The sequence below is a fragment of the Diadema antillarum genome, unplaced genomic scaffold (assembly GCF_040938485.1).
Source record: "Diadema antillarum isolate AM-2024a unplaced genomic scaffold, OU_Dant_1.0 seq00001069_RagTag, whole genome shotgun sequence".
Classification (NCBI taxonomy): domain Eukaryota; kingdom Metazoa; phylum Echinodermata; class Echinoidea; order Diadematoida; family Diadematidae; genus Diadema; species Diadema antillarum.
This window is the reverse complement of record NW_027271894.1, coordinates 272,691-296,962: the sequence shown is the minus strand read 5'-3', so window position 1 is coordinate 296,962 and position 24,272 is coordinate 272,691. Positions and strand designations below refer to the sequence as shown.

General features: G+C 38.2%; 1 protein-coding gene across 1 annotated transcript in view; it reads right to left on the bottom strand.

The window, feature by feature from the left end:
* LOC139743328 (interleukin enhancer-binding factor 2 homolog) overlaps positions 1–21,215 on the bottom strand; it is a 95,395-nt gene extending 74,180 nt beyond the window's left edge. Inside the window, 12 exon segments of the mRNA XM_071653818.1 lie at positions 1,402–1,489; positions 4,604–4,780; positions 6,089–6,176; positions 6,565–6,619; positions 6,622–6,642; positions 9,269–9,451; positions 12,142–12,244; positions 13,231–13,359; positions 14,211–14,273; positions 14,957–15,005; positions 15,680–15,763; positions 21,116–21,215. Coding sequence (XP_071509919.1) covers positions 1,402–1,489; positions 4,604–4,780; positions 6,089–6,176; positions 6,565–6,619; positions 6,622–6,642; positions 9,269–9,451; positions 12,142–12,244; positions 13,231–13,359; positions 14,211–14,273; positions 14,957–15,005; positions 15,680–15,763; positions 21,116–21,123 — 1,048 coding nt within the window. The 5' untranslated portion in view covers positions 21,124–21,215.
* Positions 21,216–24,272: the final 3,057 nt, after the last annotated feature.

Genomic DNA, 24,272 nt, shown 5'->3' with positions numbered 1-24,272 from the left:
TGAAAAACACTCTCCTTCTGCCATTTTGCCGGATGTATTCTACTCTATTTATCGAAGCCAATTTGAACAAGGCACAGAATTGCACTGCATACACGTAGCTCCACCGGAAGTCAAAACTTGAATAAAATTTGCAGCACTATATGACCTTTCGTGTCATGTTTATTGATAGCCTGTACATGCAACTGTACAATACATGAGTCTGTTTGTTTAAATCCCTCTACAATTACATTGATTGCAGTACTGTTAACAGTATTCCAGGAACTATGGCATTCAAATTCAAGAATTCTTTTGACAGTTTGTATTGCAACTGACTGATAAATTGTCCTTTGATGCAAAAAACATTTATTTCTGTGTTTTTTGGTAGTGGCCAGGAAAAAACAAAACAAAACATGGGCCTACATACTCAGGCTGGACTAAATCACCTGATATCTCAATAAAATTATAATTTTTCTGCCTAAGACTTTTTTTTTTTTTTTAAACCATGACTACTACTGAAACACTGAATAATCTGTGCTTACATTCTGTATGTTGCTGAAGGCAAATTTGTCAATCATTTGTAACTCGGTTTCTTCTTATGCTTCTTATAGATACAACATCACCAACCAAACATTAATTGCAACCACCAATTTGCCTGAGGAAGGAAAGAAGACCATGAGAAGGGCTTCCAAACATAATATCTTGCAGTTTTCCCACACCTCAATTGGCAGAAGGTACCTGCCCTGATAGTTTGGGTTCCTCTCACATCAAAAGTCAGAAATATTGTGTCAAACAGAGAAATCTGACAGGTATTATGTTTATGTTTTACTCATATTCAGTCAAAAAATACCCCATGCAGACAGAACAGGAGGGTTTGTGAGAATGAAAGACCGAATTACTGTAAAAGTGGAAATTTTCGCAGATTTGAAATTTTCGCGCATTTTGCGCAACCAGAAACTAGCGCGAAAATAAAAGCACGCGAATATTTTTGCTGGCCATATGTTCCTGTGCGCGACGTCTTGATTCCATGGAATTAAAAACATGCGAAACTCTTCTTACCCGGCCAAGCGCGAAAAATTAGTCGCACGAAAATATCCACTTTTACAGTAATAGAAAGATGACAGTATGAAGAAGAGGATAGACAGATGGAATGACAGAACAGATGAATGGATGAATGGCTTGACAAATTACAACACAGGTTAGGATAAATCCTCAGCACGGCGAATATTTGCATAAAATGAAATACTTTGAAGACAATGAATCAATCTATCCAAGATGTAAAACTAAAACAGATTTGAGAAAAATTATCAGAAAAAATACATATATCAACGATAAAAGGCACTCACTCAAAGAGGAAAGATGTAACACACATAAATAAGCTTGAATGATGTGTATGGCAAAGTTGTACACACGAGGGATACATACCAGCGTCCCCTTCGAAGCCCAGAACTTTCCTGTGTCCACCATGACTCAAGACTCTGAGTAATGTCTGTGCTGTGAAGGCAACCTGGTCCTGAGGATACAAACAAACAAAACAAACATTGGAATGTCAATTTCATTTTTTTTTTTAATCAATCACAGACACTATAATCACTTTATCAGGTTTTCTAATATTGCATGGTTACTATTGAAATCAAGAGTGTGTAGTTTGCCATCCAAGTTACACTTGTTCTTATTTTTTAATGAAGGCATTGTTCAAGGAATTGAAGAGCTGAACATGAATTTCACGGAATGTGTAATTGGTTATACTGTGTTGGTGAATTAAAGGGAAAAGAGCCAATGTTTTCCAAATCATGAAGGTAAAGGTCTAACCAAGAATAGAGAAAGCTACAAGCTTACACACATGCATACATGTGCACCCCCAAACACAAACATGCAAAACATAGTTACGTAAGAAGAATATGATGACAAAAATTACTTGCATACAGTTCTTTTCTGTTCTGACGTATAGGAACTGTAATAATAATAAGTTCACTTCCTACCAAACTGCTCCATGGAAACTTATTTATGTGTTATCTTTTCCATGTTGTTACTTTTACTTATGACTTACGTGTACAGTCTCCATAGTGTTATTCACACTAAGAATGTTCCTAAATCCTTATCACATATTACTTCTACAATCATAATCACATAGATGGAAGCACAAAATAATTACCAAACTATACCAGTAGACAAATTTTCTTTCTGTTGCAGGAGATAGTGCAAAACTAAATTGCAACTGAATCCAGTTTCTGACTCAAAAAAGAAAAGGATATTTTTTTAATCTAGATGGGAGAATAGGTAGGAAATCCATGGCCATTATCGAGATAATTGCCCAAGGACTGGGTAATCATAAGAACAAATTCTGATCTGATGAAGATTATCCCTCTGTTACAACTACAGGGTGCAAAAAAGAAGAGGAATAAGGCAATAGTCCCTCCATGCTATATTCACTAATCTACATAAAAGGCAGTACTGAGAAGAGAAAATTCGGGAGCGATCGTTTCCCTCATTTTTGCGCTTCATCATCTTCTCCAAATAATGGAGTTTTTATCTTCTCCCTCCATTAGACAATCTCCATCCATAGACTCCCTTGGAAACAAAAAATCTCTGTTAACAAATTTTTTCTCACGAATTCTATCTCCATTGAATCTATTAATGCTATCTTATCCTCTCAAAATAATTGTGCAATTCCTTTAAAAAAGAAAAGAGTTCATTTATATGTGTTATTCAAGTGTTTACGTATGACACATTCATTCCAAGCCACGTGAGAAGGGTGAATTAAGAGCCCCTTGGGTGAAATTATGTACATCTGAATGTATGCATTTATGTTTGAACTTGTATGTATGTATGTATGTAATACATGTATGTATGTAATACGTGTATGTATGTAATACGTGTATGTATGTAGTACGTGTATGTATGTAGTACGTGTATGTATGTACTGCATGTATGTATGTATGTATGTAATACGTGTATGTATGTGCATATGTATTGTATGTGCGTGTACATGTATATGTGTTCTAAACTGCATTATTCTGAGACAAGCAAAGTGATTCTGCATTCAGTCTCATCAGGTGAAGAGGAAATGCTGCACTTTCCTAACTTTATTTCATTGTCATTTTTTTTTTCTCTCTATCACATTATGCATGTGGCATAGTCATCACTCAAAAATCCCTCCTGCTCTCATCTAAACATCCTGTAGTGTGGGGACACCATGGATTGGGAAGACTAGCCCAGCTTGAATGTATTTGAGAATCCCGGTAATGAATTGTGTACAGTTTTATCACCGATCTTTGCGTAAGTACACAGTTACGCAGGTAGTACTCGTGGGTTCAAGCTCCACGAAGCCCAACACGTTTGCCCTTCCGCAAGGCACTTTGTACATATTGCTGCTCTCTACCCAGGAGTACAAATAGGTACCCAGTACGATGGGAATGTTTATGTTGGTTGATCAGCATGTGTGTGCCTGTAAAATGGCGACTGGCTGGAATGCTCCCAAAGAAGTGGAAAGTGAGCACTGTCAGTGCTGGCGGGAAATCAAACGTATCCAGAGACCGGGGTAATAACAGTATGTATGCGCTTTATGCACTCTACAGAGCGGATTTAGCATAATATAAATTCATATCATTATCATCATCATCATTATTACTCCCTTGGGATAACTCTTTTGCAGATTCTCTCATTAAAAAAAGTTATCCACTAACTCTTACATACACTTCAAGTAATATGCACTGAGGAGTCACAGCTCCTTGGCAGTGATGAGGGTAATTTACTGTGTTCTAATCAAATGTGAACTGACCCCATTTTACAAATGGGTATGGATTTAATATTTATAACAAACCACCAGCTTAACAGTGACACATACAGTGTACACACACACAAACACACACACACACACACACACACACACACACACACACACACACACACACACAAACACACATATCCTAAATGTCCTGTACCCAGTTCCTTTTTCACATGCAAATTTCCTTCACATGACCATAAAGGCTGTGCTGGAGTATTTTCCCTGAGTTGTGTAACTGATCTACTGAAGAGTGTGTACTGATGCAAAGAAACCATATACAGTTCATTATCCACTGAATTAAGTACATGTGGTATATTTTGTAGTGTTTTCAAGTTTATTTTTTTAAGCAAGTCTACTGATTTTAGTGAAATTAGCAACAATATATGGTTTTCTATAATACAAATGCACTGTCTAGTCTCCAAACTGGGAAATAACTAAGTTTTCTTCTGCTAAGGAATAATATTCATCTATTATTCAGTCACTGTGTTTCTCGATCACGAGTTTAACCACTCCCAATCTGTTTTTCTTTCTTCAGTGGTTGGTAATCTTTAATTTCCAATTTGCACATTGCCTCACATTTGTTTATTAGCAAATATCTTTTTCATAACATTCCCACCAGAAATAAAATATTGAGATCCGCTTACGGAAAAAACACCTTGATATTTAAGCTACGAGAGACGCCTACCCTTTTCAACTTTTTTTTTCAACATACATATTTTGCATCAAGTAGGGATTGAAAACTAAACCACTAAACTGGTAACAAGAGTATACATAGCAACTTGACTTTCTCCTTCTTCTGGTCATCACTATCCTCCCACCCATCCAATATCTGGGGCTGACCTGGTGTTCGAGGGAGAGCGAAGTGTGGATTCGGACGCCGCCGCCCTCGCACGGATCAATGATCCCGACGGACCGGGGCAGGAAGAAGCCGGCGGAGAGGAGAGACAGGCAGCGCCTGAACGCCAGGCTGATCTGGAGTGGGGTGTGGGTGGGGTTGTTCATCACACAGTAGTGTGCCTGGGCAGAGAAGCAAAAAAGAGGGGGAGGGAGAACATTAGCTACAAGGATTACTCAGTCTTCCTCTGTGTTGTCCTACTTTTCAAAGCTGTTAAAGCCACTATTTACCACTGAGAGCAGTGATTTAAAAAATGCCTGATTTATCACACTTGATGCATATGAATACTTCAGTTGTACAGGTGTATCACAAAACACTAAACCATACGGAAATCTTGCATTAAAGCCACAAATACAAGGAGATATCCCTAATTTTCTAAAGAAACCATAACTGGAGATGGTTTATTCTAGAAATGATTTCGATAAAACCATTGTTCACATTTTGTATATTTAACAATACTTAACAGTGATTGTACTGATTGACATTTTTTTATTGGTTGTTTCTATCTCCAACTCTTATTAGAGAACTATTTTAAAGCACTAAAGCTGTTTTTGCTTTTTTTTTTTAATCTGCAGATGGCAAATAGTGGCTTTAACTTTAACCAAATTGAATATTTCCATAACATTGCATAAACACAGAATACACACACTCGCCAAGTTTGTGAGACTGCCTCAATTCTGAAATGAGAACAGGTTTTTCTGTCTTTACAAAAACCTACGTGTAACTGCTGCAAAAGGAGAATTCCCTCGGGAGGCAAGCCCTTCCAAACCACAAGAAATGTCAAAGTATGAAATAGAATTTTCATAAAATGTCAGAGGCATCAAACTCAGATAAAGTTTTCTGTGTTCCTGTCTCTAGGATAAACTGAGCTCAGCTTCTGAGTGACTGTTTCAGAGTAAGAAGCAGAGTGCCACTAGGAATTTTAAGGTGACTTAGTACTGAAGACTACAATAACCCTCTTGTAGGACAAGAATGATCTGTGCAAATGAGAACAATAACTGTGCTAACTACAAGAGTATGCAGTGTTAGTCTGCCATAAACAAACAGCCTACCAGAAGCATGGCGACAAAGTGTTAAGGTCAATTCTGCCCAACAAAATTGAAATTGAAACACTTTTTTTTTCAGTTTCTGATGGTGCAATGGTTCCATGATTCTTACACCACCACACAGGTATCATTTTACTGAAGATTTTACAATTATAATACCATCTGTCTACGCTCGAAGAAAGACCATGCACATGAGTACATCACATGGCCAGTTCGTTCCTTACATAGATGCTAGCCAGGATGTACCAAAAAAAAAAAAAAGAGTATGAGAGAAAATTTGATTCAAACAAATCAGGGATAAGAGCAAGACCATCAAGTACAAATAGAATGGCATTTTGAGGTAATGGTCACAAGAGGATTAAAGTAAGGGACAAGTCCACTTACCAGGAGGTCAATCATCCATGGATTAAGGGGCTCGAAGCCAGGGAAGCGTGTCTTCAGATACTTGAGGATTCGTATAAGAACCTTCACACTGAAAGAAACAAGTAAGCACGATATCAATGGCAATAGATAATACACTTGTTGTTGTTCTGTTTTGTTTATAGGATACAGCATATTTCACTTATGTTGCATGCTCCAGGCATTTCATAACATATCACTATTACCCCAACCAGTGGAGTCAAGCCTGCACATGTATTGCAGAATTGACATTTTACCTCTTTACTCATAGACTAGATTTGCTTCTCATCTGTATGATCATTACTAAAAACTGTCCATTAGAGCAAAAAGAAAAAGAAACATTTGATATTTCAGTCTGTCTGCTGCCATTACTACATTATGCATGAGGAAATGTCTCTATCGACGATTTACTTTCCCACGAGAAGGTTCTTTCAAATTGATGATGGAAAGAAGATACTCACACTGAGTTTGTGGCATTCTCCTCAAACCATCGAGCATGGCGAATAGCTGCAAGGCACTCTGCATGGTCTTCATTGGCACTATTCACACAAACAGACAAAGATAGATTAGTTTAGTGGCGAAATGTGGCTGATGCATCAAAGTGTACAGCTGGCCAACACCACAAATACAGCTGCCACTGTTAAGTCAGGACTCAGACAACCAGGACTACTGCTAGAACAGGACACAACACTGTACACTGGCACTAGTCCAACGGTCCCTGACCAGTAAAATCACTGTCACACCAGTGACGTTTTCAGGAATGGACAAGTAAAACATGGAAAAACTGGGTATCTACTGGACCAACCTGTCTTTCGGACCAGTAGAAAAAATGAGTAAGTGTATAGCCCTGCAGGACAATATCTTGTTTCCTAGGCATGTCATTATGGCATATATATACAGGTTAAGTCATTTGTTGATGGGATAAATTTTCTTTCCTCAGATATTTATTCAAAACATAATATTGCATGTAATTTGTCTCACTGAAGGAAGAAAATTAAAAATGTCTCCAACAAGATTTACCTTATGGGCAATAACTTGTCATCGCTTATGGCAGACAAGTAGTACATACATGTACATGTAAATAGGTAGCCTGAACTCATGTGTAATACGTGTGTACAAGAACATGTTATATTGTGATGGATCATAGGGGCCAATTTCTTAAACATTGTTAAACATATGGATGACTTATTTTCTGACCCCTTTTCATTGTGAGTTGCTCAATTGTGACAAAGTATCTACTGACAAGTCCTCCTAACTAAGCAGTGGCCACTGTACATCAACAACTGTGATAGACCATAAAGCATTCACTATAACACTTTATCACTCCGTCATTTACAAGTACATTGACCTGAAATGAGAGTTCATTCTTGATGTGAATCCTGCATGAATACCCATCTAATACATGGAAGTGAGAAACTTACCCAGTATTTATGTATCTAAATGTGACAGAGTGACAAATTTATGCACACTCTCATTCAAACAGCATTGCTATTGAAATAAACTATCATCATATTCTTCTTCTTTTTTCCCCTTTTTCAAACAAGAGCATACACTTTGCCCATGTCATACACAAATATCTTCATAATGTAGCTCCTTTTTTTTTTTAAAGAAAAAAATGTGTCCCATTTCTTGAGCTAGCTTTTCAACATGTGCAGCACTGGGACACATCATATGTACATTGTATACCCTCATGAAATATGCATACACTGTGGTTACACACATGGTGGAATACTGCATCGATCATGGAGGAAACCGAGATCATTTAAAAGGCACAAGAGAGTCTCTTTATATCCATTTTCCTGGAAGGTCACATGCTTCCCAGAGGAAATTCATGTTTTAAAGCAAGTGGGAAAATAAAAGAAAGTAACACCAACCACTTGCCAGCCTGTCGATCCATCATAAGTGTCAGCGAGTGATTGTGGGGGCTGATCTAGTTTAGAAATGCTCACAACTGACTGCAAATGTGTAATTCGTAAGACCCATGCCGACACAGTTTGAAGATCGAACTTGACTTGAAGGTAAGAAGGCAATGTTGTGCGATTTCACGGTCAGACATGGATTACTTTCAGCCTGAAATAATCACTGATACAACAAATGCATGTCAACAATCTGTGCCTATTTTCATCATGAGATATCAAAATAAGACAGAGTCATTCTGCAGTGGGCTGATCCAAGTGTGTCAACTTTCAGAAGAAAATATTCAAGGCGTGTCTTCACCTACCAAGCCAAAACGTGGCTTGCCAGATAGTCTTAACATTTTAGGGGATTCCCTATGAATCCACACACTAAATCAAAGGAGGGCACCCGAGAAGTCCTGTTTTTGTGATTGCTCAATGCCCTGATGTTCAAGTTACATCACATTTCTATTGGTGATCTAGGAGATGGCCTCACAGGAAAATCACTACACCTTTCCAAGCAGTGATAGCCAACCAGCAGTCCGAAGATCAATATCTACACATTTGGAATGACACAAAACATTCCAAACCTTAAAGGGAACTAATAATTATTGTAAATTGTTGACTCTGCATTGCATGTTTATGGTTTATCGCTTATCATGCCTGTAAGACCAGAGACAAAGTAAGATCTCCTCATACCAGTACCTACATTAACTTTCTGTAGGCAAGTAATCAAGTCATTGCAAACTTGGCTCCCTCACATGGGTTTGGCACGAAAGAGATAAGTAAGGCATGTCTGTGTACTGGCAGGCTTATGGGAAAAAAAACATGAAATAATTATCTCAAGCCCCCCAAAATGTTATGTGAGTAAACTTATGGCCGATCAATTCCTAGCAGACAATGGTTTCCAACACCTGACAGAATATAACCTTAAAATTATCTACTGGAAATATGGAATACTCTCAGAATAATTATGTCTTCAGAAATGTCAGGAAGAAACTCCCTGCTACAAAACAAACAAGTTAATTCCATAATATGAGAAACTCACAAACAGCATTCAAATCCAAATTACACCAGAAAGTAAAAAACTTCACAAAAATCACACAAATAATTTAAAAAAAATCAATCTTGTGCATACACTTGGGTTTTTAATGTAAGCCAAAGAGAGTGTAGAATATGTAAGGAAATATTTTGTATGTGTATGTGTGTTCGTGTGTGTATGTGCCTGCGTGTGCTTTGGTGCATTCCACCTCCCTTTGAATTAACTTACAGTGAATCGTTGGATCTAGCTTCTTCATGTTGGGCGGAATGGTAGTGACGAGGATTTTGACAGTGGCGTCGGAACTGCTGATCTCGCATCCAGCGTCGTTTGCCAGCATCGTCAGGACCTCCTTGGGATCCGTCTCCTTCACGCCTTCTACTACACGGTTACCCAGCGCCATCACAGCCTCCACTATTTACGATTTAGACAGAAATCGAAGAGAAGAGGAACTAGTACATCATACAGCACCGACAGGTGTACACGCATGATTGATTCAGTTGGCTCAAGGCAATGGTACTACTCTAATGTCAGCATCGCCCATCTCTGCAAGGGAGCATAACTTGCGTAGATACCAGCCTACGATTGCAAGGAAGACAGGTGTGTTGACTAGGTAGAATTATAATTCATCAAACCAAACACAGCAGGCATGGAGAAACAATTGAGAATGAACTGTACAGCAAACAGACAAACAGACATTAGGAGGAACACACTTAGCACATGAAATTCTTTGGAAAGATTCCAAATGACTAAGTTATACAATGAAAATGAATCATTTTAATGTATGGGAATTTTCACAATGTAATAAGCATGTGTTGATACCATGAACACTCTGTACAAACTACAGTGAAACACAAGACATTGGAAAGAGGGTGCTGTATGGCTAATGCCTTGATGAATGATTTCAGACGTCCAAGTTTTTGCGTAAATATATAGCATTTGCAATCATTTATATTTGATTGCTTTCTGAGCTAAAATTCTCAAGAAGTTCTACATTGTTAGGAGAGAGAGGTCCATCCATTTTTTAATACATTTTTTCCATCATTTATATTGGTGATGAAGCCTTTCCTTTTCATGCGTTTCATGGCCTATCCTGGAGTCGGCAGTGGAGGGAAAGTTCTTGTATGTCATTCTACAACAGCAAAATATTGATGTTTAGAAAGACAAATGCACATGACTTTCCACTAACTAGAATTTCAATTATGGTCTCTTATACATTAATAAACTTGCACTGATTATAATGCTGGTATTTGTAATCAAAACCTATTCAAAAGTGATTGATATAGAAAAGAGTTAGGAGGTGCAGTTTCATAGAAAAGAGAAAAAGAGAATTTAAAGATTAGGGTCACTGAGGTGTACTGTGCAGAAGTATCAATGAAAAAAGAAAAATGGGGACAGAAAAAGCTGCAATTATCTCAATTTGGGTTTTGTTTTGAGCTACAAAATTATGACAGTGGGTAGAACTTTTTTTTTCAGGTAAGACAAATTTTAAAATTAAGAGTCAACCGAAATGACGTCTTTTGGTTCATTCCAAAGCATCCTAATCTGCGACTTTTGTGGGCTTTGACCTGGCTGGTCACATATGTGACCGTGCATCACAAAACCAACAAAAAGTAGCACGCACTGATTTTGTGTAAGGCTGAAAATAGGTGAAATGGGTCAACCTAGCCAATTTTAAGTTGTTCATATTTTCTGAAAGAGCAAATCTTCTTCTTTATTGTGCTAAAGTTTGGGATCATAAAACAAACAGGTAAATGTGTTTTTAGCCATCTTTCTTGAGATTGTTGTTGTTTTGTTTTTTTTTTAGATTAGTGTGATAAGGTGTGTCTTAAGGAATCCCCTTTTCATTTCTTAAAATTCCCATGCACATTCTTAATTTTCAACCCTAATAACTTAAAAGAAAGGATAATGCTACTCCTTTGAAAGTTGGCAGTAATCATGGACAGAATGTAATAATAAAGCATGCTCAATTTTGGCTTAACCCTATCTTAACTGTGGGGAGGTGGGTCAAATTGACCCCCCCTCGACATTTTGTGCCATGATTCCGCACCGAGCTCAGATTTTGCCATGTCGTTTCTTGACTTTTTTTATTGAAGTCTCCCGCAAATTTTGAGACCAAATTTGCGACGTCCGGGTACACCGTTCTGAAGTTACGTAATGTTTTGCATATGCATGTCAAAACCGAAAATAGCTCAAATTCATGATATCGTGTGCAAATCCAATGCAAATTGTGTTTTTTTTTTGTTAAATTGATATAAATTAGATTATTTCAATTTTTGCATATTGAAATTAATCAGTTCTAATGTAGATAAGCTTTAAAAAGTGCCTGCAACAAATTTTGGCAAAAAAACCCCAACAATACAAAACAAAAGGTCGAAAAATAGTAAAATACATAAGAAATTAACAAAACAATAAAAAGCAAAAGAAATTGATTTTAATTGTGCAATCCTTTTTACAAGAAAATTATTCGATGTGTCTTGAGGAATTCTTACACAAAAATTTAGCAATCCTTCCATCTTTTTAATGGAATTACAGGTGAAAAAATGATTTCATGCATAAAATTGCATAATTAATTTACCAAACATAGAAAATCAATATTTTTCTACTGTATGACCATGTAATCTTGTAGTTGACATCCGTCTCTATGTTCAGGCAAAATTCTGTGGCGATTGCGCCATCAGCGGCTGAGATATGAAGGGGTGGTCAAATTGACCCCCCACCCACAGTAAAAACTTGGTCTCAAATAGCCCAGTTAGAATAGGGTTTATCTGATAATCCCTTTTGTTGTTGTTGCTCCAATGGTTTACATCCTGTTTTTTGTCCCCATTCATCGCACAGCTAGCGCAGCTTGGGAAAGATTAAGCGCTTGAATGGACTCTGTACTTCAGAGTCTCTTTTTTCAGTTCACACTTTTCAGGAGTATGTGCTTTCTTTCAAATATTTAGATAGAATAGGAGAGTCCATTTGAATTGAGTTATACATCATTTTAAAGCTTAAAGTCGGCTCTTTCAGAATCTGCTCTTAACTAAAAATCCATGTCTGGTGACTTTTTGTTGATTTTGTGATGCAGGGTCACCTAAGTTGGCTCTACACATGATACTTACTTGTGGGTAGAGTTTTGAAGATGACCACAAGATCTGCCACAGGGCTGTTTGCCATGATGGTGCCCTTCTTGAAGGAGCCCACCTGTCTCACCTCCTCTATACTCTGATAACATTTGTCAAAAAGGTGAAATGATAATGCATGAGGTTATATAGAGCTTCAGGGTCGAATGTTTATATTTCTTTTACATTGTATTACATGTGAAAGAGTTCGATCACAAAACAGGGTAAGGCAAGTGCCATTTTCAAACACTTGAAGTAAGTTTATCAGCAGATAAAGCAAAATGAAACCTCTCCAGTGATACCTCACTTGTTACACAACTAGAAATATTCTTGAAGATATGAGTAAAAAAATCCCACATTTTCAAACTTTTTGTGTGTGTTTTTTAGCAAATTGAATAGCAAATATCTCACATTAACAAGAATGGAGTTAACTTATTTCACAATCAAACTCTTCAGGTAGATTTCCCTTTTTCTGTTTCCTTTTTTATTTCCACACAATAACAACTTTGTGCTGCCTTCCACCTTCAAGAGAATGTCAAACTCATTGGCAGGTAAGGTCACTGTTCACTGATCTCTTGCTTTCATTTGCATCCATTATTATAGAAAGTGAAAATTATTCAAATGATGCAAAACACGGATAGATAAACTTGTCTACTCAGTATGAAAATCCTGTAACTGACACACATGTGGTACCAAATGACTAATACAATTTTTAGGTTATCAATATTCTATAACAGCAGCATTGAAAACATAATGGAAGAAGTCAGATACTGCCTCTTTGATCACCTTGTAATATCATGTTGGTATATCACTTTAAAATCATATGCAATGACTCTTTCTCTGCCCTTCCATAATAAACACTGAGCACATATTTAGGCATTGGTGGAACTACACTCATTATGACTAGATGTTAGAATTTCAGGTCAACACTGAAAAACGATTAGCCACAGACAAACCTGGGACAAGCAAATGAATAGACAAAGGGAGGGAAAACATCTCTTGTTCTCTTTAAACATGATCCCACATTCCACAGGCAAGATTGGGAACAAGTGGTCAAGGATGGCATGGCATGAACAAGAGGTTACTCACCACTTCAAAGTTGGCTGGTGGGGCAACCATCAAGTTGTCCAGTACTGAGCTGATTTTTGTGACAAGGTTGAGTACTGCTGTCTGCTCTGTGGTGCCTGGCGTCAGTTCTGTATTCTTCTCCAGCAAACTCTGGTTGCCATACAGGAAAAAACATAAAAATTTGAAGAGGGTCGTGGTGGAAAGAACTACATGGATATGTATGCAGAACCAAATACTCATGATAAGCAACTGTTTGACAAATTGACAATCATGGAGGCACAAACTTTGAATTATATTCCATTTAATAGCAAAGTGATTCACATGCTCTAATGGCATGCAATATACAATGGTTATTCTTGAAGTCAATTTTCCATAGAAACATATGCTAACCCTAAAATTCAGGAATTTGGTACACCTGAGAGAAAATAATGCAAAAATAGGAATTTTCACCAAAATCCCATACATCACTATTAGCAGGTGTTGACAAAAACAGGAACACAAGGGTATAAGAAGCTTCTTCTTCCCTAAGAATACGAATATTCCTATTAAATGTGAGCAGTTGACAGGTATGTAGATACCTGGGTAGTAACAGCTGACTGCATATTTGAGAAAGGAAAATAATGCAAAGTAATCATCACCTGACTTTATTATTATTACACATATTTTGAAAAAGGAAAAGGTATTCAATTGCATGAGTATGATCTCTCAACATCTATGATTATGATTGATTAAACTATTTTAAGTACTATTTAAGCCACTGCAGAAAAAGGAACTGTCCCTAAGCTTCAGTATTATTGGCATTTCTGAACTTGAACAGAATTTCCTCTGTTACTTTGGCCTGGTTCACAATAATTTAGACACACCGAAATCAGCACACTTGTGCTACAAGACAACCACCACAAAACAGTTTGGATATAGTTTAGACTATCCTTTTTCATGTGAACTGCCCTTGGACTGGAAATGATTAATCTGGAAATGGTGCATGTACTGTTAGACCTTACCATCTGCAGGGGAGTGTCTTCAGTATTGGATGATGGCTTCACCTTCTGGAAAGCACCTTCACACTGTAGGAAAGAGCACATTCCAAATAGGAGGAAATTGGAAAAGATGCATTTCTTCATTTCATGATAGGTGACATAAAAGTTAAGTTTTCGCATTTAGAAGCACTAAGAGTTTCTGGCTTTATGTCTTCATGTACTACTTGTCCTTTTAGACCTAGCTTTTATAATTACTCCTGTTAAGCAAGAGCCTGCATGTAAATCCTACAGCCCGAGTCATAATGGTTTCTAGGTATGCATAGAAGCACATATTAAACCATACACCTGTAGTATAAACATATGCACATAAAACTTATCTGATATGAATTAATATAATATAATATTGTCTCATCTATTGGGGACCTCGTCAGTGTCACCACTGTTCTACCACAAGATCCAGCCATTATGATCACCTTAGCACTGCCAGGCAACCACTTATACTCCTGGATCAAATCAGGATTAGAACTCAAGACCTTCACCTGGAAGTTAACGAGTCTCATTCACCACTGTATATCCAAATTACCCCCTGTAACTTCCTCAATTACTGTGAGAGTATTTTGATGAAATATTTCGATGAAATGAGCACTTTCGCGAGAAGTGCACTGCCTTTATATGCAGCTTTCAAACCGTGACAAATTACAGTGTATGTGAGCTACATGTCATTTATTTTCAGTCCATTGAATAAAAGTAAAAATCTCAGGAAATCTCACCTGGACAAGGTCAAATGGAACATGAGGCATGAATGCTGGTGCCCGCCACCTGAAAATATAGAATCAAATTATTAGTACTCAACTCGCTGAAAGTGTCTGTTTTTTCACTTTCAGCATAATTTTGCTCTCTGTATCATGTGCAGCAAAATACCACAATTGCAATCTGATCTGTTGTGTACTTTCAACATCAATTACATTGACTAGCATAGTAGCAATCTCAGTAAGTTGACCAATAATTCATTTCTGTCATGTTCAATCAATACTACATGTATTTCCTCTTTGAATGGGTGTGTCAGTCCCTTTTGATCAGTGTTGTAAGGAGAAAAAAAAAGAAAGAAAGAGAGAATCCATTAGCAAAGGTCCCCCACATGCAATTATTGGAAGATTTTCAACTACCAACAAAGTCTACAAGAATTGACTTGAGCCAATGAATACTTTCAGCTGTTAGCTGTCAGGTTAACTTCAAGCTGGCCTAGATGGCTGGTGTTGATTCTTCATACATGTACTTGCTATGCTAGGTTTATTTCTGAGAACCACTGGAGGGATATGGGTGGAATATGAGGCACAATTAGAGATTTCCCCATAGAACTGAAAACCTAAGGGTATCCAGCTCCGGATGAAGGTTGGGGCATGATGGTCGGAGGCAGGACGTCAAACTCAAAAAGGTTTGCTAAACGTTTTGCATGGGTCTGTCACACAAGAGACCAAGAAATAGATACTTACATTCCCCTTGGTCCTCCTGGGCCCCTAAGAGGGCCCCTCATGCCTGGGGCACCGCCACGACCTCGTCTAGCTGTAGTCTTAGATCTGTGTAATGATCACAAATGAATTATGCAGTTACACGTGTACAAGGGATAACAAAAAAAGAAAGAAAGAAACAAAGAAAGAAATGGCAGATGCATGTTTTTGTTTTTGTTTTTTATTTTAGTTATTCTACTTTTTGGGTGTTTGGCAATGAGTACTTAAAATACATATTGTTTTAAAAGAGAAAATACATATTTCATTTAGAGTCCACCATTTCTTTCGAAGAATATCACAATTAGCGTAATTTAAATTCTTCTTTAGTAGCAATGAATGCATGTATATGATTGTGTTTTAGCTGCGGCACGTCATCTGCTGGTGGTTAGGTTGGTCTATTTAATGACATCAGTAAAAGCTTTGCCAAATTTTCCCAAATTCATCTGATGTGCTTGCATTACTGCAGACATCATACAAATTTTCTCTTTGCCCTTGTTGCATTCCCCATTGTGAAATGAGCAAAAGTCTTACATTTTGTCCTTTGGTCAATTCCACGGAAAGGTTGCATTTTATGAAAATCAAACTATTGAGTATAGATGATTAATGAAGCTTAATTAGATGATCTGGTATTGTTTACTCAAAGCAGCCTTTCACAACGTATATTTTGATACCTCATTTGTGAACATCGGTGAACGTGGAGTGGAGTTATGTCCGAAAAACCTTCATTTTTCATGAAAACTGCCAATTTTTGCAGAATTTATCTATCATTTCTGATACACTATTATGACCATAATACAGCTTGTGTAATTCTCAGATGGCTTATTTTCTGAATGTTCTTTGGTCATAGATTGGTTTTATGATGTTCTAGAACTTGTTCCGGCATCAGTAAATATTATTCTCTCAATCTAAAAATGTGGTAGTTGATAGCGTCCCATAAGTCACATTTTTGTGTCCCATCAGTCACACTGGTTTTCCCTATCCTGCTACTGTACCAATGAGTAGATATTCTTAACACTTGGCTCAGGGTAAGCACCAACCCTTTGCTACATTCAGGAAAGAAAATATCTTTCCAGAGACTCTGTGTGTAAGAATATTTCAGAACTTACTTTCCCATGTGAAAAACGGTGATCCTCAAATGTCCCATAAGTCACGCAGCAATTTTTCGTTGCTGTATGTAATGCAATGATACTTTTCAATCTAAGTATGGTGTTTTCATAAACTGTGATATGATGGATCTAACCATGAACTGAGAAAAATGCACTTGACGCAACTATTTTCTCAAAATACTGGTTTGAAATTGCCGAAAATTGTCACTTTGTCCCATAAGTCACAATGGAATTGACCCTTTCCAAGATTCTAGCATACACATAGCATATAAATTTGTGCAAAATGGTAATTTTCTTTGAATGTTCACTTCAAGAAAACAAGTAGGACTTAACAAGTGTAATCATATGCACCATGGGAAAAAAAATTACGTTTTTCAGAGGATCTAATCTTTATTTCGCATCAATGGAGCTCTAGAATCGGAGATCTACATGGAAAATAAAAAAACATACTGGTAACATACGTTCCTAAACTGATCAGCAGATTTTATCTTGAAGAGAGGGTAACTGATAATTATAAAAATAAAGCAGATTGCGAATGAGGGTGGCAATGTTACGACTACAGTTTTTCTACACTTTCTATGGTGATCCTCATCATTTGTGAAGTGATGAATGAAAGACGTTCCACGAGGATACAAAAAAGATGGCAAAATAAAACACAGACACGAATGAGGCTGATAACGGGCTCGTATAAGGTATGGAAATGCTTGTACGATGCGATCACAGCTAGCAACATGTTGCTCATACGTGAAATATCGCATGATGCAAAATGAAAAGTTCACTCGAATGTTGGCATGTACGTTTTATACAGCAAACACACCACACCTCAGAGAAAACACACAATGTACGATCGGGCCTTGGAGAGACGTTTTTCTACGAGTTCATCTCCATACCTCCCGTTCATTCTTTGGCTTTCGATGCAACCTTTGCGTGGCACTTTGCACATTGGCAAAATGAATACGCATGAGTTGTTGTTTTTGTTGTCGTTTTTGTATTTGAGGCGCGTCATTCAAATATGAATATTTACGCCTTTATCTTTATAATATGATTATTTTACATATAATAAATTTAAAAAAAAAATAATAACTTTTTACTTTTTACAATTTTTTTGCGCGCTATGTGTCTGCTGTTATACGGTTTGGGCAAATAAGTTCTGGTGCATGCTGATGGCAAACTCTGATCAGCCCGGCTCGTTACATTGAGCAGGCTTCTCGGTCGCGCACACAGACCTAGATCCCTCATTTGCCGCACTCAGGACCCTCTGCCCAACGCATATATGGTGCACAAGCAGACTCCCGAATGCGATATATAAACATCAAAATTATAATATTATTTCATATATACTTTCCATTAAATAAACATATAATTTACAAATAATTCATTTTTTTTTTATTATGTAATGAGCAAACATCCGGTTGTGCAGTGTGCAAATCTAAATTAAATAAAACTCAAAAGATAATTATCTGTATAACTCTATAAGACTTTATAAGACTCTATAAGACTTATATATATGAGTCGCGATGATTTTAGCTTTTGAACAAGGCTCTTTCGCTGCGCACTGTGTCGTGGCGAGCGAAAGGGTCCAAGTGAAACGCGCCCACACCAGCAGAGAGCAATCAGGCGCCAGCTGATGTCGCTCAGCAAGAGTGCCTGGTCAAAAGGCCACACTTCTACCGACTAGTGCCAATGCACAGGTTTCAAATCCGTCCTACAGAGCAGTTGTCTTCTCGCAGATCCCTCCTGACCAAAGCATTTAAAGTCATTGATTTGGACAGAAATGGACTATTAGCGGAACCAAACGTTCCCTGTATCCTGTTGTCAATAACTGGACTACATCGGTATGTATTCAAATTGATACATTTCTTCGTATTTAAGTTGAAAATTAGCCACAATACTATGCCTTCCCAGATCCCAAATCCTACAATGCGCACCCTGAACGCTTCGCGTTCGGGCTGGTTGCAGTTACCCCAAATATTGCTGCATTATTGTACATCATATTCATATATGTCATGTCTAACTTATTTGAATGTAAAAAAGCTGTATGAAATTGGGGTTAAATGGTAACGTTTGGTCCGTGCGCGTACAATAGCGGGCAGAGCAGCCCCACAGGAGCCAGGAGGAGAGCCTTCAGTCTGTATAGGAGGGGATTCCGTAAAGCCAGATGCAGTCTCCGCGGAACATATCCCTGACGACCAGATACAGTGGTGAGACCGATCTTTCGGTCAAGTGAAGGTCATAAGACAAGCACTAGCGGTAAAGACAGCCACTGATCTTCGGTGAAAATAGATGGAGGATATCAGCATAGCGACCACGTTTACTGCACGTAAGTGTACCGATATAGTGATTGTATGGAGCATGCATTTGGCTTGCCATAGACGTTCGTGCGGTCATTTTTCAAACGAAGGCAGCGATGAATTGGGGAGTGCTGCAAAGAAGTGGAGGAAACAACCAGAAAACAGGAGGAAACAGTGGAAGAGGTGAGTCAAAATGTTTACTGATTAATCCTGTATATATTTTTTCCAGATCAGTTTGAAAACCAAGCTGGAAAAAATAATAATAACCATTTTTATGCGGGGGGAACTGGGTCGAAGTTGCGTTTCCGCCAGAACGATGGAAATCGTTGCAATGACGTATGTATCAATGGTGTCTGTCTAAGAAGCGAACAACTGACCCAGCAAATGTCATTATTATAGTTTTAAATTAGTGTTCGTCATTCAGCACTAGATGGCGCTCTCGCGCATGTACATCGTTTTCTACACACGCAGTGTGCTCAATTTCTGAGCCCATTCACGACGATCGCTAGCTGTAGCAGTTATGACAGGGGTGCATTGATATCATTCTTTTCAAAAGTAATACGGCCGTACTGCAAACATGATGTTCGAATCACAAACCTGAACTACTTTTGCCATCCTGCACGTGGGTTTGCGTCTGCTACCTACCGCTAGTAGCCCGAGGAGGACGATCTGTTCGGCATGCTAAGTCGAAATTTCGCACTTATTTGTCGTGACCTTTGGTGTATTTTGTACTTAATCCACATTGCACAAAACATTGCAGTATCGAAACTTCACTTTTTTCAATATTGAAATGTTTTCTGATTTTTATAAAGGAAAATTTATCGAGCGCATGTTAGCGCATGTGGCAAGAACGGTACACGAAATGGACCTTGCAATGCCTGTTTCAGTGAAATTGGCTGCCCGATCGGAGCCCGAGAAGAGCTTCGCGGTTGCTGCTGCGGGAGTTGCTATGGGTGTTGTGTGATTTACGACTGCCCGCGGACGCCACGCGCTGGCTCAGCTCTCTACTTACGATGATCGGCGAATCGAAGCCGCTAGCGGCCGCAAGGGCGCTCGCTACTACAATGGGAAAATCGCAAACGCGAAAAGTTATTAGAATGCAAGATTTTTACAAGAAAACGGAGCGCCCTACTACAATGGGAAAATCGCAAACGCGAAAAGTTATTAGAATGCAAGATTTTTACAAGAAAACGGAGCGCCCTACTACAATGGGAAAATCGCAAACGCGAAAAGTTATTAGAATGCAAGATTTTTACAAGAAAACGAAAAAAATCGGCTGATTTCAATACTTTTCATGTCTATAGGTATCAATCTACTGATAATTGATCTCATTTCATGGCTATTTAAATGCGAAGTTTTTCACCTTAGACATACATGTCGGTCAAACCACAACGAAGCAAACTGAGGTGAAAACCGACCAGTTTTTCTTGAAAATCTTAAATTTACATCAAGGAATACGTCATTACGTGTTATATTAGTATCATCACGGTTACCCGCACGTCTTTTACATGCTCTGTCTATGCCATGGCCTAACACTTAGTAGTGGGAACGCGGGGTGACGTCCTGACGAGGTGCAGGCCCCTTCCTTAGCGCACAACTAGACTATTCCGCATCGTTTGCGTTTGACGACAGTCAATAGCTGCAAATTTCCGGTATTGATCACTGAACTTGTCATTCCATTGGCATTTTCAGCATTTTTCCTGTATGTGAGTGGGATTTCATAGAATTTCAGTGTCGTAATGTGATTTAAACATGCATTTTTATAAACATTAGCTATGACGAGGTGCAGGTCACCCGTCACTCAGATACACTAGTACTGTGTCTGTAGTGTACACTGTAGAAATCTATAGCTACTAGGCCCTACTCGACTCCTACTTTAGACACCGCACCACCGACCGCCGCACCAGGCTGGGCAGAGTCTGAGAAATACCCACCAAAACTTATAACACATAATAGAAAACTGCGGGTAAGAGACTAATCTAGGGAAATTTATATCAGCTGAATTCAAATATGATAACAATTACCGTGTCATGATGTCAGACTGCTACTCTTATGACCTCAGCAGACGAAAAAAATGACGACGTTGTTGAATAAAAGGCCTTTCTGTGTGAGGTACGGGTTACAATGATGACAGAAGTGCGTGCAATTAAATGTACATGTACACACACACGCCGTGCCGTACATGTGCATCAAGCGAGCCGCATGTTACCGACGCTGACAACACTTAGCTCGCGGCAAGGCTATTCTTCTTTTTCTTTCATGTTCTTCACACTGGTAATGTGCTACGTACAAACAGTTTTTCCAGGATTTTCACCAACCTTCTTCGAAATAAGAAGGAGAAAGGTAATTTTGTTTGTACTATAGTTTTCAAGTACAAATTTTTTATTAATTTTGAAACAAATGAAGCAACATGAAGGGAGAGAAAAATCATAATGCAGTCTTGATAGCAGGCTTCATCAAAGCCGGTTTGCGAAGCAATCCGGAAACAATCCGAAGAACCGATAATCCGGTAATGTGTTCATAGAGAGAGTGTCATTCTCTTCTCAAATTGGGCAAATTTACGCTTGGGTTCCACTTCTATAATGATAATCATGAACATCGATTGCTCAGCATTTCTCTGGGTATGGCTTTGATGTCCCATGCTCCAAGCCGCTCTTCCATAGAGTTTTGATAAATTATGGAGACTATAAAGACGAAGGGGCGGATCCAGGAATTCCGTAAAGGGGAGGCTCGTTTACAACATTAAAAGGGGGCGCACGTGCCCCCCTCCCCCTTTTTTTTCTTTTAATTTCTTTTGTTTTAACAAAAAATAAAGAGAGGGCACGAGACCGGTGCACCCCTCTCTGGATTCGCTACTGAGACCGAGGTTCTTGATTTTAACTTAAATTTTAAGCATGTATTTCAGAGAAAATGTTAAAATGCAGTATACGAACCTTGGTGGTAATATGGTACAGAACAAATCCTTCCAGTTTTTGTTCGAATCTTATTGTTACTGATACCTCAGGACTGTCAAATAAAGGATCTCATAAACGTTCATATCGTCCGTAACTAGGATTTTTAGGGGGGGGGTTCAAAATTGGAAATAGTAGACCTTTCTGAGGGAGTTAAGCAACCAAGCGGGATAGGGTCTCACTCTGGGAGGGTATATTTTCAAACGTAAAAACAATCAATTCTTCACCTTTAATAGTTCGGATTGACACATGTATCAACCATGAAGAAAAGTCTCTAATCATCGTGCCTTTATACTGAATTGTTCCTATATCTATTATCTGTACAAGTTCATCATCATCCTTCTTGGATTTGTGTTGCTGAAGATAGGGGCGCAAAGCGAGGGAGCGTAGCGATCGAGCTAGGGTGTGGGGGGGGGGGAGGGTGTGTCCCCTCCCACGGTAGGAAGATTTTTTTAAAATATATTTATGTTGGTCATCGTGCGATTTCATGCATACTTTTGGTAGATTTTTAAAATGATTTTGTAACTCTGAATAATTATGGAAAATGGAATGGAAATATTGTTTTACTCGAGGAATGTGATATAGACTGCAGTAGAATTATATAAGCATAGTTTCGGTGCTCATGAAATAAATGATTGATTGATTGATTGATTGATTGATTGATTGATTGATTGATTGATTGATTGATTGATTGATTGAAGATGATGATGATTATTATTCTTATTAAAATGAAGCTACATATAATCCCAATATTGCTATGATCATGTTCTTCACTACGAAATTAGATTATAGGCGCGAGCGAGCGTATCGAGCGCTCAGGATTATTTGCTTGATAGCGCAGCTCCTGGGCTTGCTGGCAAAGTATCCTCAGTAGACAACCTAAATGTACGTATCAGAAAATCTTCAGTAAATATCTCGCTCAGTCACCATAAACGCCGACCAAGCGGGGGGGGGGGGGGGGGATTTGTACGGATTTTCATGTTTTTGTTTTAGTTTGGTTGTTGTTGTTGTTGTTGTTTTATCTTTAGAAATCATTCTGTCGTATATGGAGCTTTGGGAAGAAGTTTTCACTTTTTTTTTTTGTGCTCAAGCGGACCCTGCTCGCTGGCGGGGGGGGGGGGGGGTTCGTTCGAACCCCTTAACCCCCCCCCCCCCCCCCCCCCAGTTACGGGCCTGATATTTGACCATCATCTTGCGCAAAATTTTGTATATGATTGTGTTCGTCATGTTTAGCACTTGACTTGACAAAGAACGTGGTGTTATGCCATTTTACTAAGTACTACACTGCCACTGCTCGTATCATTTTAACTCTCATCATGCCAGGGATGTTGCAGCTGTAGGGACTAACATTTGATGCATATTTGCCACCATGATGACAAGCATGACAACCATGATGATAAACACAGCGTCGTATGCGTGGGACTCCTTCACTCTAAGAGAAATGAAATGTAAACATTTTGAATGTTAAAAACAAACGCAAATAGAAGGAAACTGACAAGAAATGAATTTACATGTAATTCATTAGTGGACAAATGAGCAAAGAAAATGGGATTCCGTCGGGATTCGTATTTTCTTTGCTCATTTTTCCATTTTAGATATTTCGTATCACTCCAACCTTTTGCTGTTAAAATGTTGAATTTAACACTCAAAATATTGAACTGTCATGTCAGAAAATGGTAAATCCAACATTTTGAGTGTTGAAACATTTACGAAAAGGTTGGAGAGGTGACAGCATTTAAAATGTTGATTTTCAATTTCTGTTGTACCATTTTCTCTCTTTCTTTCTTTCTTTCTTTCTGTCTTTCTCTCTCTCTCTCTTCTCTGTGATAGGGTTACGTAGTCAGAGGGGATGTGCAGTGTTTGTTTTTACATTTTATTCTGTAATCTTAGTTTTATGGGTTTTTCTGTGTGTATTGGATATTATTTCAGTAAGGTGGTGTAATTTGTAATAAATATTGGGCATATTAATTAGTAGTTATTTATATGCTCTTATGTTTTAATAGAAATGTAATTTCATTTCTATATGTATGATTGCACATTTTTCTTGCCTATTTTTGTGTCTTGCCTAGGATATATAAACTAGTTTGTGTATATGGTTTTATGCAAGTTTTTTTTTTTGTATGTTGTATCGATTATTGTATTACGCTATGTATAGGCTTTTATTTCACTGACTAACTGAAAAAACAGCCATGGCTGATGTTAGTACCGTGTCAGGGCCGGCGGAGCGTTT